Raw genomic sequence first — 18,904 nt, 5'->3', positions numbered from 1 at the left:
ATTGTAAAAAGATCTTTAGATATTGTGTGCCAGTTTTAATATATGGTATTACAAAAGTTGTTTTCATTGCAGCACAGTAAATGACAACTGAGATCTTCTGATGGATCACTTTTTGTGGTCCCCTATGTCCCTATACCAGAGACTGTGCATGTAGTGAGACAAGCCCTACCCTGTGGGACTCCTTGCCAATAGAAGTCCTATGGGAGTCTTCCCTGCTTTCTTTTATATGCCTTTTAAAAACTGGGCTGTTCAGATAGGCCTTTGGAATTCATCCTTTTTATTTCTATTTTTTAAAAAACACCAACACTTTTGAATGACATTTCATTGTTTTTACTGACGTTATTATTATTATATTATGTATTTATGTGGTACAACACTTTGCTATATTTCCTACAGAAGTGTGGGTTTATAAATATTTAAATAACGAAATAAATAAGCTCTGAGATAAATTCCACACACACTGGCATTTATGAATTTGAATTGTTCATGGGCATTTTAAATATTTGATTTGTGCTGGTTGTAGGCTGAGCTAAAGATTGAATTCTAAGTTGTTTGCTTTAGTTTATAAGGCTCGCCTTAGGGGAAAAAACAACAGATCTCTCCTAGAGTAATGGTGTTTCTGTGGGTGTTCATGAACAAACATATCCATCAGGTCAATTCAATACAAGCCTGTGAAGATTGAGGCCTTGAAGTGAATTTGGTATGCAAAGTGTAACCAATCAACAGGCTATGCAGTGACGTGATATATTCCTCATGGCTCATATATATTGGGACGGACTAACCTAAGCAACCGGGGGTGATACTAAAGTGTGGAGATAGAAGTCCTTATTTGTGGTGGAGACAAATAATTGATGTTGCAATTATATAAGATCCAACTTAGTCCTTTCTGATAATTAAAAATCATCTTAAGTCACTTCGTTAAGAAGTTTTAACAAGTATTTTTCATTGTCTCTCCTAAAATGAATAAAAATGGGAAGGCTGGAGGATCTGTAGTGCGGAGATGGTTTTATATATGGTGTCTTCCCCATCCCCCCCCCAATTATTTCATGTGTTGGTGTCTGATAGGTTAGAATATGTGATACAGTAATTGCCTCCATACTTAGGAGAGGGCAAGGCAGTGGTCAAAGTAAGGAGCAGGACTCGTTTGAGTATACATGGGAACAGGCAGACCTTGTTATTGTTATTGTTATTGTATTTTAATATTTTGCTGGGGAAACCCAGCCAGATGGGCGGAGTATAAATTATTATTATTATTATCGTCGTCGTCGTCATCTACCTGTCACAAGAAAAAAAGAGGGGGAGGATTTCTCCTTCCCATGAGGCTGGACTAGGGATTATCTGGGGTACCCAAGTGCTCTAAATATATATTGTGGATGTGGCTATATTATCCAGTGGCGTGTGGTCAGTGGACTAGGTTAGTCCCCTAAATGTTCACAGTGAATTATGGTACTAAGTCTGGTTCCTCCTTCCCAAAGCCCGGAAAGCTTCCGCCTGACTTAGGGAGGGAGGCGCGATGCTCACATGTGTGATTTCAGGACATCACAAGGTTCCTTGCACAATGTCACACACGCCCCATCACCCTTGCAGGCTGGCGCCTCTGGCCCTAACTGTTCCCCTGCAAAAAAAAAAATCACTGTGCACCATTGATATTATCACAGCATCCTATTCTCTATCAAAATCCCCCTTGGTGATAATATAGTAGCATATTTCCTAGAAAACATTGTCCCCACAACCGAAGGCATCATCAGGTGCTATACTTCTTCTGATTTCTTCATTAGCATTCTACTGTGGACCAGGAAGATTTTCACCATTCATTTCTTCTTTATATCTGATGTATTTTGAAATCTAGAGCAGCCGAACCACATTCTCATGATGCCAGTGAGACCATTTGTGAGAGCCTTATGACAGCTCGAAAAGGTTATCAAATTATAAGGGTAACTCTCTTTAGAAACTGAAGGGAGATTCTCATCAATTTGATTTCCCCCCACATTCAGCTTTGTAACAGCAACTGATGAAAATATCTGCTGAGTGGCTGAGAGCAATCAAGGAAAATAGAATATTTATAAGAATGAAATAGAGAAATAATGGAAAGGAAATTGTCTTGGAAACCACAACAATTCCAACAGAGAATCAAACAATGCAATGTAAATATAATGCCGCTCTCGTTATTCAAGATATTGTTGAAGGGAAAGGAGAAAAAAGGAAAAGCATGTGTATGACTACAATTATGTTGGTTCATAGGAGAGCAATGAAGAAGGGCCTTTGTAGTAAAAAAAAGAGCAACTAGAGACCTACCAAAGCTATCATTCACTATAATTAATCTTACAAGCTTTAAGATACCCTTTAAGAACAAAGGGAATATGTTGTGCTCTAAAGAGTCTCGTCTTCACTCTAGACAAAAAAATGTTGTCTTCAGTACAGTCCAGTATATAGAGCTGTAGAACCTACATGGAAATTAATATGCTACACTTGAATATTAATATTAACATGTGGGATAGACTTTGCACGGATAATACAAGAGAATTCTCTTCTTATATGTAGCGTTTAATTAAGTGTTCAGGAATGAAATGGCGTGCTATGACAAAGCTATAAAATCATCCTCAGGCTGTTCTCTCTTTCTTTGTGTGTGGGTGTGTTTCTTTGACAAACTCCTGACATGTCTTCAGAGTACAGAAAAGAGTCCTGAGACCAATAACATTCTTGGTATTACTCTTTCTGTAACTATTTCCCCACCACCACCACCACACACACACTTCATTTGTAAAATCTGAACTTTTGACTTTTTTAATTAAATCAACATCCCTGAATTTCTGGTGTCTACTAGATTTTCCAGTCCTGGGAGATGGCTTCCCTGCTCAGTGTAGGAACATTCCCAAGAAGTCTATCCAAATGGTGAACTGCTCACACCAGCTTCCAGTATAGAACTATGTTTTCAGAGTCCTAAGATCATGAACTGACACTTCTCTCCCACCTCCAAAAGCTCCATGAAATTCAAAAGACTTTTGAAATTCAGGCTGTTTGTTGTAGCTTGGAAGCATTAACACTTGTTGCAGGATAGGACCTAACTTCAGGGAACGTTTATCAAACTTTCATCATAACAGGTGTAGAAAAATCAGAGCAACCATTTATTTACTTTGTGAGTAAAGCTGGTCTTTGATGCTTGCTTCCCCTGAGGCAATGATATTCTGGGCATGTAAATTCTAATAACAGATGTTCAGGGCAGGAAGATGTACAGAATGCAGAGAAAAAGAAACCCGATATCAATAGTCCTATTCAGCTTTCATATTGGGGCTTCAATGAACATGTGAGAATTGAAGAGTATGCACAAGCATTCTATCTAGGTTTTTGCTGCTCTGTACAGAGTCCAAGGGCAAAGGGACGCAGGTGGCGCTGTGGGTTAAACCACAGAGCCTAGGACTTGCCTATCAGAAGGTTGGCGGTTCAAATCCCTGTGACATGGTGAGCTCCCATTGCTCAGTCCCAGCTCCTGCCCACCTAGCAGTTCAAAAGCACGTCAAAGTGCAAGTAGATAAATTCTCTGGCGGGAAGGTGAACAGATTTTCTGTGTGGTGCTCTGGTTCACCAGAAGCGGCTTAGTCATGCTGGCCACATGACCCGGAAGCTGTACGCCGGCTCCCTCGGCCAATAAAGCGAAATGAGCATTGCAACCCCAGAGTCAGCCACGACTGGACCTAATGGTCGGGGGTCCCTTTACCCTTTACCTTTACAGAGTCCAAGGGTGACTGTCACTAGCTGGGAAGCTACAGTTTTGTCCTTGAACTCGCAAGTTCAAGGGCAATGGGGCAAGAAGTTCCCTTTTTCTTTGACGTCCCTGCATTTTCCCTAAATCTGATCTGGGGTTTTTCCCAACCAGTCAGAGCTAGCAGAGCTAGCAAAATAGTTTACATATTTTTTCTTTTCTTCTCCTGCCGCCTCCTGTTTGACCCCTTGCATTCTCATCATGAGACTCTTAAGATAAAAGAGGGTTTGGAAATTGATTCAGGGTCCATATGCACAGTCTTGATGAAAACATTAATCACGCTGAAGTTAATTAAACTTCCAATAGACTAATCAGCTATAAATTAATGCTTTTGTATCCAACTTGCTAAGGGCATGAGGTGGTAGATGTTTCTATGAAAGACTTCTTTTCTTCTTTACTTTTTTGTATTTCTTGTTTACATTTGGCTCTCGATGGGCAGAACAGCAAAGGTCAGGCCCTCCAAATGAATCTTTGACTCCAAAGGAATCTGGTGGTCATGGTTAGGGTTGTGGTTGTAGCGGTACTTTGATGACATCCTCCTTCTCTCTGCATGCACTTCTGTGGTCCTTTCCGATAGACTCATTCCCCACAGATTGGCTGGCTTGCTCCCATAGGATCTGCAGACTTCTATCAATATAAGAAGCTGCCCAACAGAACCAACATGACAGCTGGATCAGAAGAAACAGTGGTTCATTACACTTAGGATATTGTATGAAAATGGTTACCGCTATCAGAGTATCACTTAACTAAATGCATGGTATTAAAAATGAACAATAACTTTCTTTTGGTTTAATTTCCTACTTTTCTTTTTATCTTTCCTTTAGTGGTTTTTGGCCAGTTTGTATTTTTCCAGACATCACTCCATGACGTGGTTGAGGTATATGATGGCCCAACTCAACAGTCGTCTTTATTATCTTCTCTTTCAGGATCTCATTCAGGTATATCACCATAGAACAACCATGCATTCCTTGTTTGTTGAGTAAAGATTTGTGCCAGATATTCTGGTGGATAGATGGTTGATATTGATTTTTCTTTTCTTAATGTGGGTGGGTTAAAATTCCAAAATATTTTCTTATACAAATAAATTACAATGAGATCAGTTGAAAGGAGGTGTTTCCGTATGATTCAAGCCACATGTAAAAAAGAGGAATAGAGAATAGCCTATGTTAGCAAAATATCCCCTCTCTGAAACACCACTTGTAAAAGGTAATAACTTACAAAATGTAACTAATCAACTGTGATACTTTATGTCTAGGTCAATCAATATGTACCTGACAGAATATCAAGTTAGACCCAAAAGGACCCTAACACTGAGATTAGGATTTAAAATAACATGTTTGCCAGATGTAATGCAAACAGTATTTTAGGATTATTGGCAAAAAAAACCCCAAAAACCACCAACCTGTTTCTGAGATACAATACTTTTTGTCTTGAATAGGAGAATCCCTTCCCTTGAGCTCAGGGAACCAGATTACCATCCGGTTTACTTCAGTTGGACCCATAACAGCTAAAGGATTTCACTTTGTTTATCAAGGTATGAAACATGAGTGCTTCAAATATGCTTCAATTAAACCTTTGTGCTAATCTTTCACATTTCCTTCCATTTCTAAGACCTTTCTTTAAAACACACACACATTTTAAAAACCCCAACTCCAGTCAGTTTGAAACTGTATCCAATACAACAGAGATTAAGAAGTATAAAATATTGATAGGGAAAATACTATCTGATTGATATATCCAGTGCTTTTTTTCTGGAGGTACGCATACCCCTAAACATTTTGTGAATCTTTGTACTTTTGTGCATTCACTGTATATATTTTTCCTGATTTGAACTATAAAATAGTGATTTTCTTGAGTCAAAATGGGAGTACCATAAACTTTTTTTAAGGAAAAAGCGCTGGATATATCATATTTCCTTATGTATTTTGAATCCCTGTGGTTATAAGCATGTTTAAGAAGACATAACCATCCATGAAATTTAAATCTGTAGAAAATCTGTAGGAAAGCTATGAAGGGTTTGCAAACTTGAAGTGAGACTGGGAAATTCCCCTTTTCCATTTTGCTTATAATCTGATCTATTCATATTCAACCTTGCCTGCCACTCAAATACATATTTCAGTATCATTGTGAATTTAGACAGTGTATTACCCTGAGCTAAATCAATAATTTTGCTATTAATTATTAAGTCATTTCACTTCATTTACTTTATTTACCATGTTATGGTTCAGGCACTTAAAATGACTGCACGTCAACATTTGCTACTGTAATTCAGTCTTTTATCAAATTTGAATACTGATCTGACAAACAGATCATATATTCATAAAACCATAGCCAATACATTTAAATATCTATCCATCACAACAATATGAACTTCATTTGTTTGTTTTTTATCCAACTAATGTACAGTACAGTCCCAGCATGATTTTTCAAAGGGCTCGTAGGGACAGCTCTTTTATCTAATCAGAACTGTTGTTTTACTTAACGTTTATAAGTATAGGCCTTGTTATATAAGATAAAATAGATATATACACTCAATCAGGAACTGCATCAAAGTGATTTTTTAAAAGCCCTAATTTAAATTGTTTGTGCAGGCTAAAAAAAATATTTTTGCACTATGAATCAGTACATGCCATTTCTTGTGGGTTTCTAGCGGTTCCAAGAACAAGTGCAACCCAGTGCAGTTCGGTGCCGGAGCCACGATTTGGGAAAAGAATTGGAAATGAGTTTGCGGTTGGTTCATTGGTTCTTTTTGAGTGTAATCCAGGTTACATACTCTATGGATCAATAGCAATTAGATGTGACACAGTGCCCAATGCGTTGGCGCAGTGGAATGATTCCCTTCCTACATGTGTTGGTGAGTAGTTAAAAGTTGTATTTTTGTAAAGGTCTAGTTACTGTCTAATGAAGTATTGTATCAAGTACTGACACATTTGTTCCTGTACTGTTGCCAGCACGATTGCCTTACTGGCCTTCTGTTATATGCAGAATTACCGGTATACAAAGTTATCACTAAAGAGAACCAGGAATCCCACCCTTTCTTTTCTGTAGATGTTAATATTTTTCTCCCTTACGTTAGAAAATACTGTTTACACAGAATCACTAAACTCACAGGACTCTGAAAATGTCACCTCATTTTTACACATTTCCAGGGAAATGTTGCAATTCCACTAAATAGTGCGTTCAACCCACACACTTGCTTACTCTTTTGCTCTATTATTCCTATCTATGGCACTTACATTTTCCAAGATTTTGCTGGGTTACATCTAATGGTGTCAATGCACAAGGGAAGTGGGCTGCTCTGCACACAGCAGGACTTCCCTTGGATCCTGCAACTCCCAGTGTACTCAAAACTCTGCTTCAGAGACTCCATACCTAAGATATTGACTGCCCAACCCTGCTACTGTGTTCCTTCCATCATCACTTCTAAGACTAGGAGACCGAATTCGTTCTATATTCCTGTACCATGGCTCATAGTTTCTCGGTATCTTGTATTCTGTCTTAAGCTGCTTTGACCTGTTTACACTCTTCTTCTTTTTTATGAGTATGCAACATTTGAAAGTTTGCTTTGTTTCTTCATGATGACAATTCTTCTTAGCTGATTTTTTTTTTTTAATAACCAGATAATCAATAGGGAGGAGGGAGGGTCTTTCATAAGGGTTTTTATGATCTCAAAGGCTGGTTTTAGTATTTTTAAAATTTAAACCCATCCTATAAGACCTTAGTATCTGTACCTACTCATGTGTTGATATCATTGGCTGAGGTACTCTTCAGGTGCCTTAATCAAATTAAACACAATGGCTGGCTACAAAAGAAAGAGACCTTCCAACAGTAGCATCTCTGTTGTGGAAGACCATCCCGAAGGAGGGCCACCAGGTCATTTAAAAACCTACATGTCTTTTCAGCATCAAACACCATTTCCTTTTTCCAGATGTTCTAGGCCACTCTTTACCAACTTGGCTGCTCCAAATGTTTTGGACCACAACTCCCATCAGCCTCAGCCATCCTGCTTGATGGGTCTGATGGGAATTGTAGTCCAAAACATCTGCATCAGCTTTATTATGCAGTGCCCTGATATTATTTTTAGCCCTATGGTGTTTGTTTTGTTTTTGCATTTCTTTCCCTTGCTTTAATTCTTTAGGGCTGTGTTGTTTAATATCTTGGTCTCTGTTTTAAAGACGTTTGTCTTGTTTGTGTTTTTGCAGAATTTTTAAAAATGACAATGCGATTTTAATCTTGGAGCCAATTTTACTTACATGCTGCCCACAGAACGATTGTTATAGGATGGTTTATAAATTGAATAAATAAAATAAATTACAAAAGTTAATTTGACCCAAGGAAGGTAGTTGCTCTTCATTAGTGCACATCACTCTTCTAATCTAGGTCATAAATATGCATGAGCTTAAAACTGCTCTGAAGAAAATCAGGTTAATAATTGAAATGCTAGCCATGACCATTTTAAATTGCCGTAGCTCTGTAGCAACTGCCTCAATGTTTCCTTACAGATATCAGCTATCAGTCATTCTGTCTGCTCCTGCTTTTACCAGTAATTATTTAAACTGTTTAAGTGACACTGACCTTTAGTTTATTCATGTAGTCCCTGACAGATTCTATCAGTTATATGCACTACAAAATGTAGCTCCTACATTCATTACTCAGATAAGTTTCCTTCTTCTACATATTCTTCAAGTCCTCATTTTTGTATCTAATGAAATGAGCTCAAGGACTTGATAATGTTGTTCCACCGGAGTGATGCATGAGCTGCTAATGGTACTGATAAAACTTCTCATCAATCATTTCTCCAAGCCATTATAATACCAGCAGAATATCTGTATTTAGATGACAGTCTAATGTGGTTATATTAGAATGTCTAGTTTCTTGACCGCAAGTATCATTCATGTTTAGCATCAAATATCAGTGTGGTGCCCTTATGAGTTCTTTCTGTTTATGTCTGTTATTACTGTCATTATTTATTTTGTGTGTTACACAAATGTGGGCTTTTTTTTATTTTGACAAAAGTACATTGGACTCCAGCAAAGTCGGCTTTTTTAAAAAATGGAGCTGCTTTGCGACAGAAAAAAAATAGGCTATATTTTATTTAAGTCCTGGGGGCTCATTACATCTCTAAGAAGCCCTTTTTGACCTAGATCCAGGCCCCACTCCCTTTTAATCTCAGACTGAATTCTCAGACTGGAACCTGCATCATAAATGGGTTCAAAGCTGAACAAGAAAGGCCAAAATTTCCCAGGCCTAATCTGTTAAAATAAAATGCCCTAGCTAATCTGAGTGCTATTCTGTATTCCATGCTGTAGATCATATTAAGGCTGTGAACCTATACAAGCAAAACTGGGTCTAAGTCACATTGAACTCAGCAGGCCTTACTTCTGAGTAGACATGCTTAGGGCTGTGCTGTAAGTCCATATATTAAACTATATTAAGTGAGGGCAGATCCACACTGTGCTTTTAAAACATATCCAATGAACTACCCTCCTCAAATAATCCTGAGAAAAGCAGTTTATTAAAGGATGCTAGGACTTGGAGCTCTCAGATGGGGACACAATGGTTCCAGGTTTTGTAAGGGAAATTAATATGCTTTCATAGAATTCTAAGGATCGTCTAGTCCAACCTCCCCCCCCCCCAAATGCAGGAATTACAGCTAAAACATCCCTGAAAGATGGTCATACATTATTATTATTATTATTGATATTGTTGTTGTTGACTTGGAGAAGTACACTAATGATTCACTAGAATTTCTGAGTCATGGGTTTTATTTACAAAGAAAATAATATCAGCAACAACATCCATTCTTATTTCTCAAAATTGCCAGCTTTTTAGTGGATCAATAAAAGTTGTACTTCTTTTTTCCTTACGAGTCTGCTTAGACAACCTGAGAACATAAATTTATAATGACAATGTGGCATATAGATTATGCAAATAAATAAAATATGGACTGATTGATTCATTTCCTCTCAGATAATGATTGGCTTCTCTCCGCTAGGTGTTCCAAATGGGGAGGCAGCTTGGGGAAGAGACAAGCCCTTCTTCAAGTCTGCTCCCCTTGGTGTTTCTGCTCCTTCATCCTTTAGAGTGAACTTTTATAGGGCTGTAGACTACACTCTCCCAAGGCAGAGAGTTGTCTCAGGGATTCAGTACACCTTTCTAAGTAGCAGGGTGACTGTAATGAACAGCTGATCTTTCAAACATACTTACTTCTCCTTAGCAAGCAGTATCCGATCCTTGGGGATGTCCCCTATTCCAAGAGTCCACTGCAACCCTAACCCTCTGAATAAGCCCTGTTGCATCGAGTTGGACTAATTTCTGAGTAGATGTGGTTAAGGTTGCATTGTTAACTCCGGAGAGAGCCTTGCCTTGCAACAGACAGTGCATTTTACCATTCCTTAATTGTACTCTCATTGATTCCACATATAGAACCTGAATGACTACAGAATGTATTATTTAGCAGAAGTGGATGATACCTGTTGAGTGTAAATGCCAGATTCAGCCATTGTGTGTATATACAGTGGTGCCCCGCAAGATGAATGCCTCGCAAGACGGAAAACTCGCTAGACGAAAGAGTTTTCTGTTTTGGAGGTGCTTCGCAAAACGAATCTCCTATGGGCTTGCTTCGCAAGACAAAAATGTCTTGCGAGTTCCTGCGGGGTTTTTTTCTCCCCCCCTTTTTCTAAGCCGCTAAGCCGCTTATCAGCTGATCCGATAAGCTGATAAGCTGCTAAAAGCCGCTAAAAGCCGCTAATAGCACTAATAGCGCTAATCCTCTAATCCGTCAATGGGCTTGCTTCGCAAGACAAAAAAACCGCTAGATGAAGAGAATCACAGAACAGATTCTTTTCGTCTTGCGAGGCACCACTGTATCAGATGTGTTAGAACAGTTTAAGAGTCTTACAATATCATCCAAGCCAGGATGGGTGGGTGTAATGCTGTGTTTTCTTTTCCTGAGGCCATCTTGAACTATAGGATCATACTGTAAAACTGTTCAGATCAATCATGTTTGTAATTCTGTAAGGTTCTGTTATAACCTATCCCTGCTGTGATGAATGAAATACAGGGGAACCTCTTCCCACATTTTATGCCTTTGTTTCCAGTGCCCTGTGGAGGAATTTTAACTAAGCGCAAAGGGACCATTTTGTCTCCTGGCTATCCTGAGCCTTATGACAACAATCTGAATTGTATTTGGAAGATCACAGTGCCTGAAGGAGCTGGAATTCAAGTAAGAATGCATTGAATTTTCTTCTGATATCAGTATAGGCTCTCATCTCTGGGAGAACTGAGGGCATGAAGAGTTCAAACCAAACCAGGCAATTAACAACTGTCACAATAGATATAAACCTTTTTACTGGAGCAATTTACTGTGAGAGACATTCCTGTTGAGAAATATTACTTTTAGTATATCAAGATTAAAATATAACAGTTTTTATAACTATAATATATGAAAGGTAATTTAAGGTGCTGGAACTAATGACATTTTAGCTGCACGATCCAAAACCTTCCAGGCTCCAACTGGCAGCATGGAGGTGAGGTCGGAGGAGCACTCTTGAACTCTTATATTCGTTTACTAGCTACAAGTGGTAAAATTACCTCTTCTACAAATAGTGTAAGGGCTGCAGGAGTTCTGACCTTTTTTTCACTGTGTGACCCTACACCCTTGTGCAAATTAATTGAAACAAAGCATGTTTTCTATCTTACTCGTAATCCTGCACTCAAAACAAACATGAAAAGTCAGTTGATCATTACGCTGTCAGAAGCCTGCAGCCAATAGAAGGAATGATGCTCTCGCCACAATATATTGAGGTTCTACGAAAGATAGTTATTCCAGAGCTGGGAAAGAGGTATCCTGACAGTACTGGGATATTGCAGCAGGACCTAGCCCCCTGTCACACATTGAAAGTGGTGACAAAATGACAGAGTAGCAAATACAGGTACTTGATTGGCCAGGGAATTCCCTGGACACAAATCCTATTGAGAATTTGTGGGCTACATGCAAAAGTTGCCTCTGTGCTGTAGACTGAAGAAGCTCATTCAGGCACTGATTCAAGTGTGGTACAGGGATCCAAAAACCAACAGTGACTATTTGAAACTAGTAGACTCCATGCCAAACCGTGTTCAAATTCTGCTTAAAAATAGTGGAGGTCATAGCCATTACTAATGTATGTATATGTGAGTTTTGTACAATAAACTACATTGTTTGAATGTTTAAATGTTTAAATGATATTTATTACGGCCATTGGCCCGTCACACGACAAATTCCCACCAACATATATATACTTAAACCTCCAAATTTAAAACAGCCAAAAACTTCCAAAAAAAACAGACAAAAACCAAAGCAAAATAAGCAAAAGACCAACACCATACATTACAATAAATTTGCAACATAAACATCGCCCTCTGCTCATAAATTAATAAAAGACATCAGTGGTGATATCACCTCGTTACATCCTAAAACATAGATCATGGTTTAAAAGGGTATCCGAGCCGCACAGGAGTCCGTTTTTCTTCTTTAGGGATAGGACGCTGATCAGAAATCTGGCAACCAAACTACATTGTTTGTTTCAGTGAATTTGCACAATGAATTTGCCATTATAGTACCAGATCAGATGAGCCAATAGCATGATTCATTATAATGCAGTTTCATATTTAGAATTGGAGGAGACCATCCCCAGCTCCTTTATGCAGTATATTTCACACAGCAGAATCTCTATGTAATTAAGCTATATGAAGATCTGACAAACCCTCCCACCCACTCTATTTTCAGAAAGCTAACATTTTTTCCCAGTTTGTTAACAGTGAGAAATACCCAATTAACTGGAAACACTATCCCCCCCCCCTTATTCCAGAACTCAGGATATAGAAATAAGTATAGTTTAGAGAACTTTGTTGGCCTTTATGGTGTCTGTTAGTTGTAAGAATGGAGGAGGAATCTTTTCAAAATGGATTTCTACAAATAATTTGGTAGTGTAGGCCCAGTTTGCCCATGCTGAACCACCTCAAGCGTTGAATGACCACATATGTCCTGGTTGCTTGTGCATTGTTGCATTTTGTTTTGTTTTTAAAAGCCCGGCTAATTGTATGCAAAAATTATATAGAAAAAGCATATAGAGTCCAGGGGTGTGTGTAACCATTATTTGAAGTTGTTTCTATTATTTTATGTTTATTACCTACTGAGACTTGGCCCAATTTCATCACTCCGGGTAGAAGCAGACATTCAGCAAGGAAGAGAGGATTCCAAATCATGTTTGCCATTGATGTGCAAATTGGTAATAGGAGAGCATTTGGAGTGCAAAAGGAGGATGGTTTAACTTTCCTCATTGCCTTTTTCCCACTCTTCTTTTCCTGGTGGTTCCAGACATGTCATCTAGTCTAGTGGTGAAAGTGTCCATGGACAGTGGTTGATATGGAAAAATATCTGAACAAGGGATGACTGAAGCACCCCTTCTTCCCACTACTTCACCCATACATTTGTCCCAACTTTATTTATTGGCCATGAACATGTGGTTGGAAATCTCATTGTTACCATACATCTAGCTCTCCTTTCACGCAGGGCAAAACTTTTTGGGTGTCCACCATTATTAGGTAAGCATTGCTAAGTTCTGTCAGCAAGCACAAATACCCGTACTTTGTGGAACAGGTGGATGTTACAATGTCAGAAGAAATGGAGATAACTGAGGACAGTATTAGATGTTATACGAGGTACTCTCCTTGCATGCCTAGTTGAACCCAGTTTTCATTGCAAGCCTTCACAATTTGCAAGAAGTATAGCTGCTCAAAATATACTTTTTATGATAGTTATGAATCTGGGGAAATTGTAGAATTTGGAATTCTCTCATACTTTTGCCATTAACTTTTTCTTCTTCATAGGTACAGGTTATAAGTTTTGCAACTGAGCATAACTGGGACTCTTTGGATTTTTATGATGGTGCTGATAATAATGCTCCGAGGCTTGGAAGCTATTCAGGTGAATGGAAAGAATGACTACATTTCTGGTACTCCCTTTTATGATAAACAATCAACCTGTGCCACTTCTGAAGATGCCAGCTATAAAGATATGGAATTGGGTTCATGTAATACATAATACATATTTTGGAACGAGTTAGAGATTCAAAGCTGCATGCCAGATTTCTGGGGTTTCATTACCCGGTGCTACCATATATTGATGTCTGCATTAAAACATATTGTATTGCCATTTGCTGCTACACATCACATATATTGTGAGTGCAGGGTGGTGTGAATTATATTTCCAATATTTGTCGTCTAGAGCAGATCCTGTTTACCAATACTAGACTTCAAAAAACAATTGGCTCTTAATGGATTTTGTACTACACAACCTGGATGGAAGTTGAATACAAATAACACAATATCCAGGATCCACTGAAGTGTCTAAATCTAAGATTTTTCTGCACACAAAACCATAGTCACCAATGCATCCTCTTCTTCCTTGCCCCATTACTAGCTATATCATTATTCTCATTCCTTTCCTCTTCCAAACTAGTCCAGGAACCCTAGGAACCCATTTCTTTAGCTTGTTCAGTTGATCGAGCTGTTGTTTCATCATCTATTTTCCCTTCAGGACTTCCTTAGTCCTCTGGTGTAGATGGAAGGCATAAGATCATATCTCTTGCTTGATCTGAATTGCCTCTTCTTTAAATGTGATGCCTGGTTGAACAGCTTGGATTACTGAAGTGTTCCAGTCATGGTTCGGCCACTCCTTTGATATACTATAAGTAATAAATAGCATACTGTTCAAACTCTCAACAGTATTTAATGTCCTCTGGAATATGTAGCCTTTCTGAATTTTCAATACTCTAGCCTTTTTCTGCTTTACTAATACCCAGTCTTATTTGTTTTTCTCCCGCTAACTCAGGCCCATCATCAGTGGTCAGCTAGGGTGGGCACTGGTGGAGAGTCCCAGGAGCTAAAAAGGCCCCTCTGGGAATTTAATTTTAGGAATTTTTAAATTTGGTACCAGACTTTTAGCCTAGAGGGTCCTAAATAACTTCCCTGTCGCTTTTTACCTGGTCTGTGCAGCTTTTGGTCAGCTGCTAGGCTTATGATGCAAACAGAACAAATGAGGTTATGGTTCATCTCCAAGAGTTTTATTTGAAGGATACATGCACAAAATTTCACACAAGCATATAAAGAAGAGAAAACACTTCTTACATTCTCAGGGTAGTAGTCATTAAAGGTGGCAATGATGATTGGTCGGCCCAGGATCCCATACTCTCCAGCTCATAACTCAGAGGCAGGGGAACAGTCAAAGAGACTTCACAGCTGTGTCCTGACATGTCTCTATTCCATCTTATACAGTTGTTTGTCTTTTCACTCCTTTCTCTTTCTTTCATGATGGCCTCTGACCATGTGTACACCCAAATGTCCTCCACATGTGCTGTCTGTGACTCATGTCCCTAGATGTTAACTTCCCATTTTTCATTTATGGTATGTGTGCTTCTCTAGAATGTGGGCATGTGCAGAGTACTTCTGACCTTTGTTCTTCTTGTTCCCCTTTTTCCATTCTTGCTCAAGCATAACCACAACCCATATTTCCTGTTCTAGTACAGATATTAAAGTGAGTGTGAAGTAGAAATAGGACTTGAAGCTGAGTTCCAGTGCCATGCAAGAGAAATAATTTATGGCTCTAAATTTCTCCTTCCCCCTCACTTTCTTACCTGACTGTGCCAACACTCATGGCCCTCTCTGCTTGGGATCTCATATGGCCATTTTAGCTATGGTGGGCGACAGTGCCACTTTTGAATGGGAGCCAAGTTCAGCTTCAGACAGTAGTGGTTATCCAGTATATTGTTGTTGTTTAGTTGTTTAGTCGTGTCCAGCTCTTCGTGACCCCATGGACCAGAGCATGCCAGGCACTCCTGTCTTCCGCTGCCTCCCGCAATTTGGTCAAACTCATGTTGGTAGCTTCGAGAACACTGTCCAACCATCTCGTCCTCTGTCGTCCCCTTCTCCTTGTGCCCTCCATATTTCCCAACATCAGGGTCTTTTCCAGGGAGTCTTCTCTTCTCATGAGGTGGCCAAAGTATTGGAGCCTCAGCTTCACGATCTGTCCTTCCAGTGAGCACTCAGGACTGATTTCCTTCAGAATGGATAGGTTTGATCTTCTTGCAGTCCATGGGACTCTCAAGAGTCTCCTCCAGCACCAGTATCTTAATGTACCTCAATATGTACCAGTATCTTAATGTACCTAAAATGCAAAGCCCTGGCCTGTAGGGCTATAGATTTGATAGGGTCTGGTAGAGAGGGTGATGAGTGATGCTGTTGCTGTTGCTGCTGTTGTAGCAGGAGGTAGTGTAAGACAAAGAAAAAATGCCGGGCAGCTGCATTGTTGGACATGGCATATGTACCAGTGGTCCACTGGTAGCCTTAGCAAAGGAGATGCTGAAATCTGATGCTTGCCCCGAACCATTACCCAACGCACTTGCCGCTATATTTTTTGTGATTATAGCCAAAATTTCAGAAGATACAATAGAGTAAAACCAACTGAGATAACTCAGTCGGCAGAGCGTGAGACTCTTAATATCAGGGTTGTAGGTTCAACACTGGGCAAAAGATTGCACAATTCTAATGATTCTGTGATTTTACTGTTACCTTATAGTGGTAAGATGGAGTCATTCTACAAACTGGAGAATGCTTGAATTTTGTGCGTGCGTGCAAGATTTCATACATTTCAAGACAAAATCCAAGGAGCGTAAAAGCTGTTATTACTCACAGTACTAACATGATATTCTTCTATTTTCATTTTCCCCCAGGAACTACAATACCGCCACTTCTTAACAGTACCTCCAACAACTTGTACCTAAACTTCCAGTCAGATATTAGTGTGTCGGCTGCTGGATTCCATTTGGAGTATACAGGTAATGTACATATGATATATGTTACGCTTGTGTAAGCCAGGATAGCTTTGGAGACACAAACCATTCAGGTCTTGATCTAGTTGACAGAGCTAGCATAACAGGACTGGGTGTCAATTTGCCTTTTAAAAAATTATTACTGTCATTATTTCTGGCTTACCCTGTGCTCCTCTTGCTGCCACAAATAATGTTATTCAGCCTTTAAAGCGGAATGACCTCTTGCAAATAGAATTCCGTCAACAATGTAAAGATTGTTCCCCTATAAAACATTGTAGATCTGTGGTTACTTTGGAATTGTCCTATACCAGATTGCAACTACGGAACTGGATTAGTGATCAAAATGGGAGAACCAAAAGGGCATCCCCTCGCCCACCACGAATTCCATTTCTTTCTTTTCCAAATGTCAGTCTTCATTTTGTCTCTACTGAACATGCTGAACAGAGGTGGCTCTAGAGCAGGGGTCTGCAACCTTTAAGACAAAAAGAGCCACTTGGACCTGGTTTCTGAAGGGGAAAAAACTGGGAGCCGCAAAACCATTGCAACATTTAAAACAAATATATCTCCAGAGCCGCGATCTGACAGCAGGCGGGAAGGTGACGTCAGGACGGTGCGTGACTAATGCACGCACTGCCCCCATGCAATGTCACAGCCAGTACAGTGCCCGCCACAGTGGGGAGTGTCGGGGCGCACAATGTGCCTCCTCCCCTCGCTAGTATCCGCCCCGGAGCCACGGCAAAGGTGTAAAAGAGCCACATGCGGCTCCGGAGCCGCGGGTTGCAGACCCCTGCTCTAGAGGGTGCACTTGGTGTAGCTTTTGGGGCACCAGAGCAGTTCCACCACCAATGGAAGGTGAAGAGGTGCCAGATTTTGGCATCACCCAGGACACCACTGAAATTTGAACACCAAGGTTCACCACTGTGCTGGAGCTTCATTGGGATGTTTTTGTGGGATTGCTGTCTTAGGTTTTAACAGAATATTTCTTCTACTGTAAACCTCAGGGTTACCTCAAGCATGCTGACACTTCCCTATTGTTTCTCAGAAGTACCATTTTGACCTCAGTCCTGTTAGGACTTACCACCTTTCTCAGCTTTTAGAAGGATGGTAGTGGGGAAATATAGATGGAAGAAAGTGTTAGATGACATGTTTCAGGTTCTTTGGAAGTCGATGTAAAAGTTTTTGTATCTTTTAAAAAATAAGTAAATAAATTCAGGAAGACCAGAGCCACAAACTGAAGTGTTATCATCAGTATATCTGACTGGTTTTTGTTTACTGCCTGTTTATTCCTCAACCATTTTGCAATGTGACCAGAAAGTGTTGAATTTTGGATGTTCGATAGCAGTAGTTATAATAGAGATGTGTATTTGTATTTGTTTCATCAGCTGTCATGTAATCCTCTTCTTCCACCTTGCATTTTACTGCCTTGCTGTCGTGTTTCCAAAGATATCGGAGTAATTGGTTGTTTTAAAGCTAGGAGGAGAGGAAAAGAGTGTTGAGATTTCAGGGAGTTGTCACCATTATGTATTGATCTCATTAACTGTTCCAGTCATTGCACCTGGAATATATCTTGTAGGTGCCTAGAGTACTCATTTGCATACCTGTGATTGACAGCTGAACAATTGATAGTAAATAGAATGGAAACAATTTCACTCCTCTGCACATTTCACAGACTGATTCCATCTTTGTCACAACTGTGGACAAAGCCAAAACTGTTGCTTTAGAACACAATATGGTGGAAGACCACAGCTCAGCACTAGAGCAGTTGCGTTGCATATTCAATCCATAGTATCTCCAGTTAAACAAAATCAGATGACAGGTGATGTGAAGGATGTCTGCCTAACACCTTGATTAGTGTAGAGCTAGATAGATCTGGTATAAGGCTACCTCCTTAGGAAAGACACGGACAGTCAGCGGATACATGAGATCTGATTAGGAAGTAAAGGAGTAGAACAGAGATGGGAAACCTGCCCTTCAAGTTGCTGTTGGAGTCCAGACTCCCATCAGCCCTAGCCAGCATGGTAAATGCTAAAGACTGATAGAAGTTTCAGTCTCTCAACATTCTAAGGGCCATATATTCTCCTTTCCAGGGAATGGGGATAGAGAATATCGAGAGACATTTAGCTAGTGATCCTGTGAGTATGTGTCAGGTGATTTCAGAGATAATCCAGGGCGGAAGCCTCAAGCTCCATCTTTATGGGAACCTCCAGTACTTAAACCAAAATACCAGAAGCTGAACTGCAGATACATGCTCAAATTAAAGACGATAGATCCTGGC

At 39.7% G+C, this 18,904-nt stretch overlaps 1 protein-coding gene across 4 annotated transcripts in view; it reads left to right on the top strand.

Moving 5' to 3' along the window:
* CSMD3 (CUB and Sushi multiple domains 3) overlaps positions 1 to 18,904 on the top strand; it is a 603,606-nt gene that overhangs the window by 465,074 nt on the left and 119,628 nt on the right. For all 4 annotated transcript variants that reach the window (XM_082235380.1, XM_082235382.1, XM_082235381.1 and 1 more), the window contains 6 exons: positions 4,585 to 4,698; positions 5,199 to 5,294; positions 6,411 to 6,614; positions 10,861 to 10,985; positions 13,631 to 13,727; positions 16,531 to 16,635. In XM_082235380.1, coding sequence (XP_082091506.1) covers positions 4,585 to 4,698; positions 5,199 to 5,294; positions 6,411 to 6,614; positions 10,861 to 10,985; positions 13,631 to 13,727; positions 16,531 to 16,635 — 741 coding nt within the window. The remainder of the gene's footprint in view (positions 1 to 4,584; positions 4,699 to 5,198; positions 5,295 to 6,410; positions 6,615 to 10,860; positions 10,986 to 13,630; positions 13,728 to 16,530; positions 16,636 to 18,904) is intronic.

The sequence above is a fragment of the Podarcis vaucheri genome (assembly GCF_965113315.1).
Source record: "Podarcis vaucheri genome assembly, chromosome: 8".
Lineage (NCBI taxonomy): Eukaryota > Metazoa > Chordata > Lepidosauria > Squamata > Lacertidae > Podarcis > Podarcis vaucheri.
Note: the sequence above shows the minus strand (reverse complement) of the source record. Positions and strands in the feature narration are given on the sequence as shown.